Source organism: Xylocopa sonorina, chromosome 1 (assembly GCF_050948175.1).
Source record: "Xylocopa sonorina isolate GNS202 chromosome 1, iyXylSono1_principal, whole genome shotgun sequence".
In the NCBI taxonomy this organism is placed as follows: Eukaryota; Metazoa; Arthropoda; class Insecta; order Hymenoptera; family Apidae; genus Xylocopa; species Xylocopa sonorina.
This window is the reverse complement of record NC_135193.1, coordinates 20,730,039-20,746,352: the sequence shown is the minus strand read 5'-3', so window position 1 is coordinate 20,746,352 and position 16,314 is coordinate 20,730,039. Positions and strand designations below refer to the sequence as shown.

Genomic DNA, 16,314 nt, shown 5'->3' with positions numbered 1-16,314 from the left:
GAATGTTAATCATTTTTCCCATCCGATCGTTCCTGGCATTAATTATTAAAAGTCAAGTCGAACAATCTCAGTTTCAACTGTATGGATTTAAAATTGACCAAGGTATGGCTTTTTCAAGCCTGAAACTGGCTAGGTTGAGCAATAATCTTGGAATTTTTTCCCTTGTTGCGTCACATGTCCAGCTCTTGGATGAGGTAGCATCTCCAAATAAATATATACATACAACTATTGCCAACCGGTTTATCAGCCGATGTAATTTCCGATTGTGATACCTAGATGATTCTCAGGAGCAGTACCTAACTGTTAAAGGAATAAGTTCCTTTAATGTATCGTCCTTGTCCTACAGCAACTCAAGTGAACGAGCTAGATCGCTGCACTCTTTTAGACTTCGGGTTAGCAAGCTGTCCATCTATACTTAAGCGTGAGCGCACATTGTGCTGCACGCACGATGCATACATTTAAATTCTTATTCAAGGCCGATTCTGACTAATACATCGACATATTACTGTTAATACATTAGTCATAAAACTGTAGTCCGTATGTCTTATAAAGTTTCTCATCTCTAATACCGATTACATTAGGTATCCGCACACTTTGAACATTTAAAGTGCATGAATCACATCTACACGTGCGTTATACAAAATGCGCAACGAATTATGTACGGTTCTAGATTAAGGAGCTCCCTAAGTATAAACATTGAAAATATTTAAACAAATGTATTAATTTTCATACATCAAACATTATGCAAGCGGAACAGTACGATTCCCTGCTACGTTGACCTCATTTCTCGGTTGACCTTAATATCATACAAGGTACTCCAAGTTGATCTATAGAGTATACTTTCGTTCTAATACATTTTTTGGAAACTATCAAAGATATAAATACAACCTGTATACTTACGAACTCTAATAATTTCTCTGTATCGAAAGTAGTATTATTGAACAAAAAATATCTTTCTATTTTCCTACAGGATTACGTATTCGATTATTTTATATTCTACCGCTTAAAAGTGAGCGAGAGAGAGTTAAGTGTTTACACTGCAATCAATTCTGTAATTGTGTACAATAACTATTAAAATGTTTAACTAAAGTATTGTTCAAGATATATATTTATTTTTATTTATAACTTTCTATTACATTTAAGACCAAATATTTGCGCGCGTAATTCATTATATTGTACACAATCACCAGCTTGACTACGGTAGTAATTAAAAGGAAAACATAACCTTGTTTCAAGTCTCGGATAATGTACCTATTTCCTTTAGATAATGACTTAATTACGTAACGTGATCTGATGTCTTGATAATTAGACATTTTGCGATAAAGATGTTAAGGTATTTTGTGGGCTTGCATTATCATTTCAAGTACACGTCTCGTAATGGATGAAAGTGCTGTTGAAACACAAGTGAAGGTTTTATTTTTCGCTAAAGCAAGAGAATTAACAGGAAAAAAGGAATGTTACATTACTGTTTCACGAAAATTGTCCTACGCTGACTTATTGAACAAAATAATAAGTCAATTTAAGTTAGAAAGTATTCGCGACTCTTTAATCTTAGCGGTGAACGAAGAATTTGTTTCTTCGGACGCGACTTTAACACTTTCTGAAAAGGACGAAATTGCTATTATTCCACCACTTAGTGGAGGTTTGTCATTGTTCCGATATAAAAATAACAGATATATGTATATGCACGTATATAAGATACATATCTTACAGTGCATAAATTAATGGTGTAATATCAAGACTGCGTTATTTTTAGGTTAGAATGACTACTCCAACAGATTTTGTAAAATTGCAACAAGGAGAGTTAAATATTGCAGATATAATTGGTTTAGTAACAGCCCCTAATTGTGGAGCTGTGTCAAATTTTATTGGAATAACTCGTGATAATTTTGATAATAAAAAGGTATTTACTTAACTTTTGATTAACTGTAAAGGTATCATTGACACATGTACTTTTCAGGTTTTAAAATTGGAATATGAAGCATACGAGCCAATGGCATTGAAAGAAATGAAGAACATATGTTCGAAAATGCGTTCTCAGTGGAATGTTCACCATATTGCTATGTATCACCGCTTAGGAGAAGTACCGGTATCCGAAGCAAGCGTAATAATTGCTATTTCATCTCCTCATAGAGAAGCATCATTGAAAGCTGTTGAGTATGCTATTAATACATTAAAAGCATCGGTTCCAATTTGGAAGAAAGAAATATACGATACTGAAGAAAGTCAGTGGAAAGAAAATAGAGAATGTGCCTGGTCGAATAGTAAATAATATTTTTGTTATTGCGATACTTTGCTTTTAAGTAAATACAAAGTAGTGTAACCTAAAGAAATTTATTCTGTACAATTGCATAATTTATTCAAAATTTAAAATGCATTTACTGAACTGTATAAAAGTAATATGCATTATGTTTAAATAATATATTGTAGAACTGTTGGAATTTAAACAAAAATTTTATACAGAACATATAAGAATGTTAATAAATTGTTAATCACGTTTTGTAATTTTATAACCATTTACCCATTGTACCTGTTCTGTATAGTTCACAATGCAATTAATTTACAAGAATCAGAAGATGTTACAATAGAGAATGGGACAGTGGCAGAATACACTGGTCCAGAAGAAGAGGAAGAAGAGGAAGAACCTAGAGTAATAATTGATTCAAATCTTGTTCAAATTCGTGCTACGTCAGATGAACTAAATAATAGAATATCATCATTTATCGAAAGAAAACGTCAACAAGTGAATATTGTGAACATACAAGAATTTTGCTGTCACAGGTTTGTCCATCAAAGATATGTGAAACAACATCCCTGAGTTTAATATCAAATTTGTAATATGTTTACTGTTACTATATTTTAGAGACCAAAATGATGACAATGAAGATTCATGTGCAAGGGTAGATGCTATTCTTATTAGGCGAAAAGACTCTAAAAGCCATGTTAAAGGTAAGTAAGGCAAGATTAACTAATTATACTTTATATTAATATTAAAATTTATATTGATATTAAAATTTTGTATAAATTAATATTTTTAGTGCACAGAGTACTTAACGCATGGGGTCCTCAAACGGTTGATCAACATACTTTGTATAAGGCTAGTGTGTCCGGAACAGTTCAAACGAATAATAATTATTCATCTGTATTAGATGAGAGACTCTCAACAACTGAACGAATTCTTGGCATAAATCGACCTGTACCGAAAGATGTATACGAAAGGCTTAAAAATATTGAAGATCGAATATTGTATTTGGAAGGCATATCTCCCGAATACAAGGATTTTTGGGTAAAATTTTAACTAAATGTTATACAATTTTATAAGTACTTATTCTCATTGACTCTTTGATTTGATCTGTTTGGAAAGGCAGAGGATACAAGCAGCCTTAAAGGGACATTTAAACCAGTTAGGAAAAGGGTAAGTGTTCTGTACATTTATTAAATCACGCAATTTCATTCGAAAAATATTTATCGTGAAAAATTTCAGACATATTCCATGGCAGAACTAGATTCAAAACTGCACGAATTAGAGGATAAATATGTCAAAAATGTAAAATAATTTTTCATACAAATTGTAAAGACTGACCATTTCCTTTTAACGCGACGTTAAGTTTTTAAAATAAATAATACACACTATTTATACTACACATACACAATATATGATATCCTAATTTTGATTACCAAAGAAAATAATTGGTATCGACATACGCTTAATAAATGGTGGTGTGCTTTCGCGATTAAGTTACAAAAATTCTATTTTTGTCGCGCGAGAGTACAGGCACGTCGAAAGGTGGGGTTGAGCTTTCTTTGGCGGGTCGAAACTTTTGTTCGGGCATGTACTTACATTAGTTCGTGTTTCGGTTGATAGAGGCAGTCTTCGTCGTGCTGCCATACGGTATGGCTACGGTTTGTCGAAGTTTTCTCTTTATCCTGATATAATTTGAACTAAATCATTAATAGTAATGTGTTGCTCGTCCGTAAATTCAACGAAAATTAGCCGTCCTTTCGAACGCTGGTGAGTACTGTTATATAATTTAATTAAATGTACGCGTCTTACCGTGTTTGCCGAGCACGCGGCCAGCATGTCGTCTGCCAGGGTGACAAGCATCCTTTTCCCTCTCAGCTGAGTTGATGGACCGTTCAATTCCGTCGGTTTCCTAGCTTTTGTTTTCATTTGACTCCGTTTGTTTTGACACGTATCATTTTACCTCATCCTTTAACATTACGCATCGTCAGCCCGATCGACGATATCAAGCCGAGGAAATTGCAATTTAAAACAAAGGATAAGAATCCTTAGTTTTCAATGAATTTTTGACTTTTAGCCATCTTGGAGATTTTCGGACTGTAGCGTCATTATTCGTCTTTACGGATTGTGCAAGTTTCCGACAGGGACACCCGCTTTCTTGCTTTGCCTCATCGGAAAGCATCGTTTATTTTTACGCGATCTATTTTTGTGCTGACGCATGGGTTTCTTCTAATAGTTTTCTTGAATGTTAGCGAAATAAGGTGATACGTTTCTGGCGCAAACATTTAGTTGACGATGACAACCGCGTAGACAAATTGTTCTCGTGGTTTTCCTTGTTACGCTAACGTAATTTGAAAATCGAAAAAATAAATAGTAAATAAAATCTGTTAATTTCACTTTGCGCTTTAGCCATAGTGCCAATTCAAAAGTACAGTTAATCGATCTTAAGAAAGAACTACCCTTAAGGCAGTGACACATCGAGTCAAACGAATAGATCGCTCGACAATGCATAAGTTTTCTCAACCCCGTAGCTCGTGTATAGTTTCTATTGCGGTGCACTAATAATCGCATCTTTCACTAACGGCCGCAAAATATACGATTATGGAAGTGTACACGGTAGCGAATTATTCATCGTGAGTTACGAGCGCGCGATGGTTAAAAGAGAAAATCGTGTCGAAAGCGTTACCAGAACAGAAACAAGGTAATTCAGAAACGTGAAACGTTTGTCTTAAATGTAGTAAGGTTATCGATGTACGGGCGCCCTCTTTTTTTTTTCGTGCGTTCGCAAGGCGTAAATGGCTCTTGTCCTGTAATTGAACGTGTTCGAGGGCGTTTGTAGCGAGGAAACCCTTCGCGAGGCTGCGGTTACGTTGCAAGCGATTAAAACGACGTGTCGGGCTGTTCGATGCTTGGCAGTGAATTCTTAGCGAAAGTTCGCCGTTGAAAGACAGGTTAATCTGTTCGTGCGATTAAATGATTCAAATTCACATCGCGAATATGATTGTTCGTGCGATATGATTTCCTTTGATTTTGTTATACGGTAGTATATTCAAATGGAAATGATCTTGTACGAAAATATTTAGCATTTCGTTCTTGTCTTGTATTTGTTGGGTTGACCGGAAAGGTCGCGCCATTTTCTTCTAAATAACATTTGAATAGATCGAAATAAATTCAACGGAATGAATTCGAGTGAAAGATTGTCATTGAAACTAACGCGTTATTCATCGAATAAAGAAATGATTACACTAAAATTAAAAAATCTCTTATTCACTTAAAAATCGGTGCGAACTTTTTTGTGCAATCTATATTCGCATCATAGACTATACGTATTCTTTAAGCGAATAAGATAATTGCACGCCTTTGGATAATGACGGAAATTACCAGATTTCTTATGCACTGCTGCAGCTATTCCCTCAAGATTCTATTATGTGTGCCAAAAGCAAACACCCCTAGGCAACCGAGGACCTCGTTTGCCTTTTCTTTAAATTCATAGAGAACCAAGCTTTTCTCCATAGCTAAAGATTCCTAGATATATCGGTCACTCCGTATCTCCGTAAATTTCCAAAGCGTACATAGCGCATTGTACACGGTGCATATGCAAATCTGAGATCTAACGATGTTGGCGTACGCGCGGTTTTCTCGAGAACGGTTGTCTATTAAAACGGAACGATACAGTTTAAGTACACTTTAACGAGTAACACGGTACCGCGCAGTTTTTCGTCCGTATAGAGAGCGGCTATTGTGTATGGGCTAATAGGGAACATGATTTCTCTTAATCATAACACGCGAGAATGTACATGGGCAGACACGTACGTTCGTGGCGTAACACGTTCCATCTATCTGATGTAAACAGAATTTCAATAACGTTACTCGTATAGAATAGGGAATACCGAGCAAAATTAAAATGATACGTTATTTCTTTGGTAGCAGCAATTCTCTACCTACAATATGCAACATTCGCAGCGGGGCCACTTTTGTTTTTTCAGCTCGCCGCGGTGAGTTGATTTACTTTTTCTTCGATTTCCTCGAGAACGTGTTCCAGCCATGTAATTGGATATGATTCAGCGCGTATAATGAGAAGAAAGTTACTTCCGAGATAGTTATCGTTTAAACATCGGGGTGTGGAATGGTTGTTAAGCAAGATTAATTTAATGATTATTAATTTAATCCGATCGTTTTACGTAATCTATAATATTATTATATCTATAATATTTGATCCCCTCAGTCTGATAAAATGTTTCTTTTTTTTCGCAAAAGATACTAGAAAATTCTTTAAGACCAAAAGCTTTATCTATCTTTTATTATTTAAGGTTACGTATCTATATCTGGTACGATATTATCATTACCGATACGAATCTTCATTTGTTATCCTTGCGCGCCTGTATGTACGAAATTAATAATCGATACGATTAGTTTTATTTAATTCGTATAGAGAGGAGATTCGATTAATCGAAAGATACGTGTAAACGCATACCTTGATCACGTATTGTAATTGGACTCCGGAAACGTGTAACTAAGCAATCTGAAAAGTGCATCTCATCGCAAAGAATGATGATACGTGCGTTATTTCCAAGCCGTTTCGTTACGTATTTACTATTCACAGTGACTTTCTAGATCGTTGAACCTATATAACAAGCGTCAGCCTCCGGCGTAAAAAAGCTGAAACGTTTCGCTAGTAAAACAAAAAAGAACGTAACATTCGGTACAAACACCTGCCAACCACGTTCGCAAACACTGAACGCGGTACCGATTTCTACGTAAAGGGAACAAAGCGGAGGGACAGAGAAAAGGCTTATTCAAAGGGTTAACCGCGTTCCTAAAAGGAAAAAGGTTTGATACCTCTATCCTTTATTTCACCAAAAGGGACAACTTTAAAAGTCGATCGAAAAATCCAACTGCCACGTTTTGTTTTGCCCGTATGACCCGGGCATCGCAAAAAAAAACGATAATCGCGATTGGGTATGCGAAAATTGTCCGATCGAACGGGACCACAGATGGTACGATTAATTGTCCATCGTGGGAGGTATAATTTACGACGTCCCCCTGTCGATGACGCATCCTAGCGATTGAGTACACTATCGTGCGCAAATATCCGGTTAATTTGATTAATTTGTAACAATATTACTCAATTTGGTGTAACACTGTTGGTGAAACGCGTATACTTAACGGCAAATGCAATAGTTTGCTTAATCCTGGTACTGTCTCCAATGGTGTAACGAAATTACGTCGCGTCAAAGACTAAACGGGTGCGAAAATACAGTAATATCCCGGCGCCTTAAATGGGAAACCGTGTTGTACGAGTGTCGTGAGATACGGATGGTCACCTGTACGCGTATATACCGTTCGTTTTACTTCCGGGCCAGTCGATGGCCGAACAAACGAGGAGGTGACGGCCGGCAAAGGCCGTTTACACGGTTCCCGGTTCCGCGGGGCACTTTGTTATGCGACGAAGGAGCCTATCGGAAATACCTGTTGGCGGTGCTCGTGAACGAGTGGGAGGATTATGTCTGTATCGCGCTGGTTGCCGTGATCGCCGCGACCGCGATCAGGATGCACCGCATTTGCATAGATAACCCGTAAGGCTCGAAACCAGCCGCCCCCTGTTCCTACGGCGATCCGTGATCCGTTTAGTTCGCGTGTGATCGATAGTGTGTTCCTCGAGGTGCCGGGGTGAAAGGAGCCGCGAGGACCGATCGAGGTACAGGCATATTCTTTTTTTCTCTTTCCACCTTTCTGCTTTGCGAGTGAATTGCCTAATTGTTTCGTCGGTGGTCCTCGCTACGAGGCAAGAAGCGTTTCGTTCCCTTTCACGCGAAATATAATTAGTATGTATGTAACGAATGATTGACATTTGAAAACGTCGCGCGTTTTAGCTTAAACCACGATCGATAGTCGATTGTCTGTTGCAGTAATTTTGACAAAAATTGTCGAAGCCTTCGGTTTAGCCCCTATTTATACCCAACCATCGGAAATCGATGATTCATATAATGGCCGCTCGAAATTACGACAGGATCGCGCGGGCCGTTGAATTGAAAGTCTTCGGAACGAGAGCCGTGCCTAGCGATCGTTGCGCGGTAGAGTTTTTACGGGAACGTATATCGTGCCGGAAATGATTGCCTGTTCCGATCCTTGGAAATCGCGAAACGATCTTTCCGGCTGGCTGTTTAACGGCTCTTGAAGAACCCGATCCGATTGATTCGTTCGTAACACTCGTCTACACTAATTTAATAGCGCAACGCGATGTTCAGTGGGTTGATTAATGTTACTTCCCGCAAAGCACCTGTAGCGTAATACGTGGACGTCTACCATTTTGGATGTAATTACATCCACTCGATGGACTATCCCGTTTCAAAGAATATTCATCGGCCGGCGTAACACTCGATGATTTTTACTACAATTCCATCTGCTTATATAATTCGAAGGAATTCTTTTTCCATTCATATGTCACATCCTGGTATCGTATGTATGTTACATCGATCCCCTAACGCCTTGGCATGAGGAAACAAATGGTAGAATTTCATCCGCGTGTCCCAAAGAAGTTTTTCGGTTCCCCTTTGCGTCGCTCGTTTCTTCGGTAGCCGAGAAATTGGTGAGCTTTCAACGGCTGTGCAGAGCGCACTGCAGAGCTGCCAGGCTACGGACCAAAAAGGACATGCCCTAAAAAGCTATGCTTCGCGTGCGATTACGTGCTCGAAATTGTTTGGCCTCGTCCGATTCAAGTGCTGTACAGTGGAAACGACGCGGGTTTTCCAGTGTTCAGTGAAACCAGAACATTTCCACGTTCGTGTTCACCTCGTTTTCTTTTCCTTTCCTGTCTCTCTCTCTCTTTCTCTCTCTCCCCGTAAAGTCTCTCACTTTGGTCTTATCGCGCAATTACCGAACGTAGCCCGGCTCGCAACTTAATCGCGCGCCCGTTGCCTTGCTAATTGCACCGTTACGGCCGCCGCGTCGTTTAAACACGCGTTACCCATTTTCCCTTCGGGAGTGTACATTTTTGGGTCACGCCTTCATCGATCCGAAAGTCGAAACGTTTCGCTCGACCTACACTTCCACCCCTGTTTACTTTATTCCGAAAGGCGCCATGGGATCTCGATCGATCCGAATTTATTGGAGCGCGAGGACCTCCGGATGAAAAGGACCGTCGATTTAACGAGATACGTGTTGTACAGGGATTCATTGTGTCGCGAGAAGGAGCTGGCCGTTGAAAGTACTGATCGTAGTAATTGTTAGTACGCAGTGTGTTTCCGCTCTGCCGGTGCAATCCATTTCAGTTGTCATTTTACTATATATTCCCTTATCTAAATACAACTCCCGACTATTCTAGTGGCAACAATAATCGTAGAAAGACAGATTACGCAAATCGGCAATTTTCAGTTTCTAATTTGCGAAGATCGTGCAAAGTCGTTGCAACTAATCACGAGTCTCGTTAACAATTCCGATACGTAAACGACCGCGTGGACAAGCGAAGAAGAGGCATGGAAAGTCGCACGCGTTCTAACGAATGAGACCATTTCCTGATACGCTTCGTCGCTATGTGGGAGCGCGCGTTAAATATGTGCACGCCGGAAATCGAGAACCAGTCCGATCGATACGTCTCTCGTCTCTCCGCTTCGAATACGAGGGAAATACTGCGGGTTAAGACTAGCCGCAGTCTAGCACTTGGCTAGCCAATCGTTGCACGCTCTTTTTGCACTCGTAATACAACGTGTCCAGTAGATGAAATACGTGCGCGTGTTGTATGTAACAGTGCGAAGGCAAAGTAAGCCAATTCAATCCTAGACACGCGTGCGAGCGCTTTAATAAAAAAAATTACACGACATAAAATCATTCTAAAGATTCCAATAATATTGTTTCTTAAAGCATTGAAGTTTAGAATCGCGTTATCTTTGCATCGCTATACAGGGTATCGATGAAACGGACTTTCTCCTACCCTAAGAGTAGGAAATAGGATATCCATGAAAGATAGTATAATGGAGGAGTATCCGATTGCTCATAATTCTCAGTTCAATCGATTTCTCGTTCGCGAGCGTGTATACCTCGTGTATACCGCTCTGAATAGACTTGCGTCCACGTTCACGCTTGGCTCTGTTGAGGAGTCGCTGCGACGGAAACCGCGTGCTCCATCGCTGAAAGTTTCAGTCGTGAAAACGCGCCAGGGAACGCACCGCGTAAATTACCCGTGAAATATTGTTGCGGGACGCGCGATACATACGTCCAATAAGCCGTGGACTATTAGCAGACGTAGCAGCGCCGATGCTGGCAGGTTCTATGCAAATGATCATAGAGCAGGAAACCGCGGGTCGACGAACCAAGATCCGCCGACGTTTTATTGGAACTCGTTATACCGTTCGCGTAATGAAAATCGATCGACGTGCTCGTTGCGGGACGGTCGCGTGACTCGCGGATTCGGTGAAACTTCCATTTTAATTGCCTGTCGAAAACCGGCTGATTAATAACTTTTATTAATCGAGCCTTTTACACCGTTAACAATTCACTTAATTCGATAGAACTGGTTATCGACGTGCACGTGAAGAAACTTGGAATTTTTCTTCACGTCGATCGACGAAATAACTGTTTTCGCAATTTTAGAGTCGACTTTATGCTTTCGATGTATTGCTATCGCATACTGTACATATAAACGTATTTTGTATGTGCGTGTTAATGGATATTATATGTACAGCGAGAATGCAAATTTATCTCTCTCGCGATCAAACAGCTGAAGTAACGAACTCTTGGCAATCGTCCGTTAACGAGTCAATCGGGCAAGGTTTAATCGCGACGAGCTTTTTCCGCGCGAACTGCCACGGAGAAAGTAGATTTTTCTTTCGACGAGTCGTCCCCCTGGTCGAATTTTTAATTGCGCACTTACGCACAATAATCGGCTCGAATCAAGCCGATCGTGCAATTATCGGCCGGGGAACGTCTAGCCCGCCATTCAGAACTCATTAACCTCGTATCAACGCCCCAAAGCTTTCCGTTTGATTTACCGTTTAAAGCCCACTGGAGGCTTTACCCCTCGTGTCTGCTGGCGTTCGCATACGGATCGACCTACATAGATCGCGTCGCGATTACTCTGGGCGTAGATCAAGGCACGATTAAACTATTTAAAAAGAAGGAAACGGAGGTAAATTATTCTTCCCTATGGGTCAACGAGATCCGCGATATACATATCTACATATATGTATTTATATCATAAAACGGAGGTACATGTACGTATACACATTCTCGCAAGAATTATCACGCGGTGTACCGATATTTTCGTGGTTCTGCGATATAAGCACTTCGCGGAAATCTCACGATATCTCGCGTATCGTTCGAACATCGATCTTCGAACGATAACACGCAGCGAGCGGTTTCTTCGGATCAGGTGTTCCTCCTGTCGGTGATGGACAGTTTGCGGATCGGTCGGTTCGTGTCTATCAGCAAGATGTCGTTGTGGAGGTAGCTGATCAGGGCCGTGCACACACGGTCCGCCCGCTTAGTGACGAAGTAGTACAAGGGCGCCCAACTTTTCGCGCCTATGTACATCGAGCAGATCGTCTCCCGGTCGTTCTCGCTGATCTGCCCGGCGTGTTTGATGAACGTGCAGAATTGCAGCCTCGTCGCCGGGGCGTAAACGGACCTCAGCCTCGGGCCCATCTCCCCTAGCAACCGATAGAACTTCCGTCCGCGAAATCTGCTCCCCAGTATGTTGATCGTGTGCAAACTCTGACACCTTTCCAGCACGCGGATTAGGTAGCCAGAGCGTAGGTACAATTTCGACGTGGAACCTGTCGGGGAAAGTTTATGCTTGTTCGATGATTAATCGTTATAGCGACGTTATCGATGCTTCGACAACGGGACAGATGGTCTAGACCTGGCCAACGCTTTCTTTTCCGTTTGCGTAGCTTAGAAAGGTATCCGCTCGCTCGTTTGCAACGTAATGGTAGGGAAATGAAAAATTGTAAGTAAAAATGGGAGCAAGCGTTTGATTAGAAATCGGATAATTATTTCCACGAATGTTATATTACCCCCCAGATGGGAATCTTCGCCCACGGATACGTCAGAGCGTATGGAGATGTATGCAAAACGCACTGACCGTGTTTTCGCGCTGGACTTCGTTAGTCATCGAAATAGCATGCAAATACGGTGGATGGTATTCCTGCGTTTACGCTGTTGCTCAGAAATTTATCGCCGTTCCATCGATTAGAAACGAGCACCGTGTTCGAAAGAATGTTTACAGAAAGGCTGACAACGAAATACGTGAATTGCAGATTACGCGACACGTCGTGCGAAAGGAATTCGTTTGCTATAACTTCGGATAACTTCCGTAATCGCGTTAAATTGGCCGCTGGAAGATTCAGCGTGTCCTGGTGAGGAAAAAAAGAAGTAGAGGTGCGTAATCTACCGAAGCGATCGTTTCGCGCCGATCTCCTCCCCCTGGTGCACTGCAGACGAGATGCAATGAAACGTGTTTGGAATACTAATTGCGTCGAAGCCGCGGTAAACACGGTTGCCAGGTCAAACAACATACGCGAACACCCCACGCGAATCGATAGAAATTTTCTGCCCTTTGTGTCTGCGTGATAGCCGGGGCCGTGGCAAGAACGAGGGAAAGAGTGGAAGAGTGAACGAAACGCGCGGGCAAATGAATAGTGGTCTGAAGGCACGCTTTGCAACTGGAACGCGGTAAACGAAGCTTGCGATCCACCATTACGAAATGGTGACCGCAGAGGCGCGTTCTTTTTCCTGCTTGACAAGCGGCCAAACGATTCTCCGTTTTCCGCGTTATTCCATTTTCCGTCCGTATATCTTCCGCTTTTATCATTTTGTTTGCCGTTTCTGCGACGACGGACACGGCATGTCTGACGAGAAACGCGATAGAGAGAGAGAAAGGGTGAGGAGGAGACGGGAGTCACGAGGAAACGGATGAAAAGAATTCAGTTGGTGGAGAGTTTTTTGAACCTGCGCCAAGGGTCCTCCCCGCTTGGCTTTGTCGATATCACTTTCCGCGATAGAAAGGAAAGGAGAGGCAGGAGGGACGATGGCAAAAACGACTTAATTAGAAGGAAAAAGCTGACGGCCATAGTTACGGGGGGGAATAGCAGAAAACCTGTGCAATTAAAAATGTGCAGTTCCTTCAAGTGTTTGTTCGACAACGAGAGCTGCCGCAGGATTTCGTCGCAATCCGCTCTGACGTTTATGCTGAACTTGTTTAGCAACGGCATCCTCTTCAGCTCCTTGATCACCTTAGCCGTGTCCTGTCCGTTGTTTGTCACCTAAGAATAGACACAGAGATCGATTCAGAACCTCCCGTCGTCGAACGGCTCGTTGGGCAGGCTGATGTCGTTGCACCTCGTAAGTTCGCCATAGGAACGGATCGTACGCGATCCGATTGAAATACGCGGAAACGTGACCGACGGCGTATAGATCCTTGTAGGACAGGTAGGAGAAGATTTCAAAGATGATCTCCACCGGTAGGGACGCGATCCCCGTGACCGGGCACGATGTCGGAACCACGGTTCGCGCGTCACGCTTGTTACCGATCCTGGCACGCTTCCTAATGGGCTCTGGAGTAATTGCAAGCTCGTCCATCCTCGTTGCGTTTCCATTTCTAGCATTGGTACGCGCGCTTGTTCTCACATTGTTTCTCGATAGGCTGTAGCGGATAATTTCTCCGGGCACGATGATCGATAGTACAGTTTTTTTTCTTTTTTTTTTTTTCTCTGAAGGGGTTAACGCGTCCCACGAAAAGACTAAGAATTTTGACATCTGTCACGATCTGCCCTCCGCTGCTTTTGTTTCGTCCGGCAATATTCGCGGCTATCGATTCGTCCCCTTTCTCTCTCCTCTTCTCTCTCTCTCGGCTTTTTTTATCGCCTTCGTGTTCGTTGCGCATTCTGCTCGGATAAATTGAACCTTTGGAAATAGACCCGATAACGTTTAGCTATCCAATTTGCATACGCAGATGATGATCCTGGCCGGGTCGGATCGAATAATTGAATGGAACACCGCCCTCGTTGTTATGCGCGCCATGCTGATCACGAAAATCATGATAGTGACTCATGCGCCGACGATTCGTCTGTCACCTGCTTTTCATTCCGCTTAATAGCAGGGGGTACCGTAACGACGCGATAAATTCTGCTTTTTTCGGTAAGGACCCTCTCGGGTACGTGCGCGTTTTTAATGGCTGCACGTCGTGCGTACGTAATGCGTGAAACGGTCCAAGGAATTCGTCTCTCACGATTACGCTCTTTTCGAAGAGTCCTGTTACTTTTTCCATGCGGTCCTTCATTGAATCGCACAGTAAAACTGGCAAAACTAACTACTGTAACATATGTATATATGTATATAATTTTTAGTACGTAATTGTTAGATTTCTCGCGCCGTTAGATTGCACAATGAATGTTAAACAGAAACAGAGCAGCAGAGATATATGCGCGTATGTACAGAGGCGGTAGTTATTCAAAGAAACCACCTAGCGGTCGTCAGATCGGTAAATAATGAACGAGCGCATTTATTAAACGAGGGACATAGCTATTTTATATTCGAAGGAAGATCAATCGAATCGATCGGTGGCATTGGAACATTTTTCAGAGATGTATCGTCGGTGCTATTCCGAGCGTGGATACTCTTTAAACGCGTTTATTACCGCAGCCTGATCGTACGAGTCGTGTCTAATTGTAAACGATGTGAATTGCCAAATAATCGTTTCGTTTCGGCTTCAATTTTCGTTCGTGGTGTACCTTGATCCGATTACCTACATAAACTTAGCAAGTCTGGCAAGAGTCAAGGCGCGCTTATATCGTGGTTATATTTGTTGCCTATTAACATTCCAGCGGCAGAGAAAGCAAAGTGTACGGTAACGCAGTTCTGAAAATCGATCGTCTGCCTACAGACGTAAAAGTTCACGTGGGTGGGTATAATAAGCGCAATTATTTATTAACCAACAACATTTCACGTTATCACCGTTCGAATTAACATTTCATTCGTTGAGCACGATTGTACTTCTCAGAGCTTGTCGATGTTCTCCACGTCGAACTGTTCGAATATCATATACACTTTTTGCTCGTCGCCCGTCTACTTTCGTAGAACTTTAAATGTCATTAGCGACAACGACGGTTCCGAGATGTTTTCCTTAACAATTTAGCCGCGGGCGAGATCCGATATAATATAATAAGGTGAACAAACTATTCGTGCGGTGTATACACCGGTCGCCCTTTCGACTCCGAGCATTTATTCATTCTCTGTCGGCTTTACTGAATGCCAACGGACGCGACGGTAAAAGTTTGTCCCGTTCGTTTTCACGCTTGTTCTCACAGAAGTTATCGACGTTTCTGTCGATGCCTATGGATAACACGTTTGCGGATTCCGCGAAACGAGACAATAAGAGAAATGCGAGCCAAAGCGAACGGTAATGCTCTCTTCGTTAACGATGTACACGGTATCTTTTTACGCGTCACTAACAAGACTGACATTATCTACCGTGACGCGGTCGAGAAAGTTTCCTATTCAATTTTACGCTCACCGTGTGACAATGTCGCCGTCACGGATCGGCAGAGTTACGAGTGCAAATAAGACAGATTAACGGGCGGGATGGTTTTGTCACGAACATGTATTTGTAGACACGAAAAATAAAGGATTTTCCAGGACGTTTCCGTTTTCAAATTACAGATAAATAATGCTATCTCAAATGAAGACGAAATCCACTGGAAAACTGGAAGGGAAACGACCGAAAGAACTAATGTCGTCTTCCAGTCTTTCCGGTATGTCGCAATTATCGAACAGCAGCGAGGAGACCCTGGAGCCCCTTGTACATAAGCCGCACAAATCGGAAACAACGGAAAGGTAAGTGATTTAAAAGTTCAAACATTTATTCTATTTAGAACAGTTGTGTGAATTTTCTTCCCAGTATTACGAGTATTCCAATGTAACTCTTTTAACTGCAATTGTTCTATTTTATTCTTTTTTTTGTTGTTGTTGTTGAGACTTTTTCAAATAAAGTGTATATATCGTAGTAAAAGAAATAAACTACGACGAAAAGAATTTAAAAATATTTGTTATTGTACGAATTTATGAACGAGAAACTGAAA

General features: G+C 41.6%; 4 protein-coding genes across 7 annotated transcripts in view; 3 read left to right on the top strand and 1 right to left on the bottom strand.

The window, feature by feature from the left end:
- Positions 1-1,190: 1,190 nt before the first annotated feature.
- Positions 1,191-2,505, top strand: LOC143427061 (molybdopterin synthase catalytic subunit-like). Of its 2 annotated transcripts, XM_076900893.1 has the most exons (3): positions 1,512-1,642; positions 1,757-1,903; positions 1,961-2,505. In XM_076900893.1, exons 2-3 carry the CDS (start codon positions 1,763-1,765, stop codon positions 2,270-2,272), a joined length of 453 nt encoding a protein of 150 aa, XP_076757008.1. In that variant the 5' UTR covers positions 1,512-1,642; positions 1,757-1,762; the 3' UTR covers positions 2,273-2,505. The 2 variants fall into 2 exon arrangements, with proteins under 2 accessions (XP_076757018.1, XP_076757008.1); XM_076900903.1 differs by lacking the exon at positions 1,961-2,505 and having other exon boundaries at positions 1,191-1,642; positions 1,757-1,897.
- Positions 2,373-3,556, top strand: LOC143428094 (MAP3K12-binding inhibitory protein 1-like). The gene is made up of 6 exons (XM_076902796.1): positions 2,373-2,388; positions 2,544-2,781; positions 2,864-2,949; positions 3,039-3,286; positions 3,365-3,415; positions 3,485-3,556. The coding sequence occupies exons 1-6, from the start codon at positions 2,373-2,375 to the stop codon at positions 3,554-3,556; spliced, it is 711 nt and encodes a 236-aa protein (XP_076758911.1).
- The window catches only part of Ttll5 (Tubulin tyrosine ligase-like 5), a 29,790-nt gene continuing 16,696 nt past the window's right edge, over positions 3,221-16,314 (top strand). The window contains exons 1-3 of one of the 3 annotated variants that reach the window (XM_076900534.1): positions 3,221-3,286; positions 3,365-3,415; positions 15,896-16,069. In XM_076900534.1, coding sequence (XP_076756649.1) covers positions 15,903-16,069 — 167 coding nt within the window. In that variant the 5' untranslated portion in view covers positions 3,221-3,286; positions 3,365-3,415; positions 15,896-15,902. Of the gene's footprint in view, positions 3,287-3,364; positions 3,416-3,854; positions 4,013-15,078; positions 15,138-15,895; positions 16,070-16,314 lie in introns of those variants that run through there. The other 2 variants (XM_076900527.1, XM_076900543.1) reach the window with 2 other exon arrangements.
- Positions 11,606-13,816, bottom strand: LOC143429337 (uncharacterized). Its single transcript, XM_076904899.1, has 3 exons — positions 13,577-13,816; positions 13,335-13,500; positions 11,606-12,012 (listed from the first exon to the last, which is right to left on the bottom strand). The coding sequence occupies exons 1-3, from the start codon at positions 13,814-13,816 to the stop codon at positions 11,606-11,608; spliced, it is 813 nt and encodes a 270-aa protein (XP_076761014.1).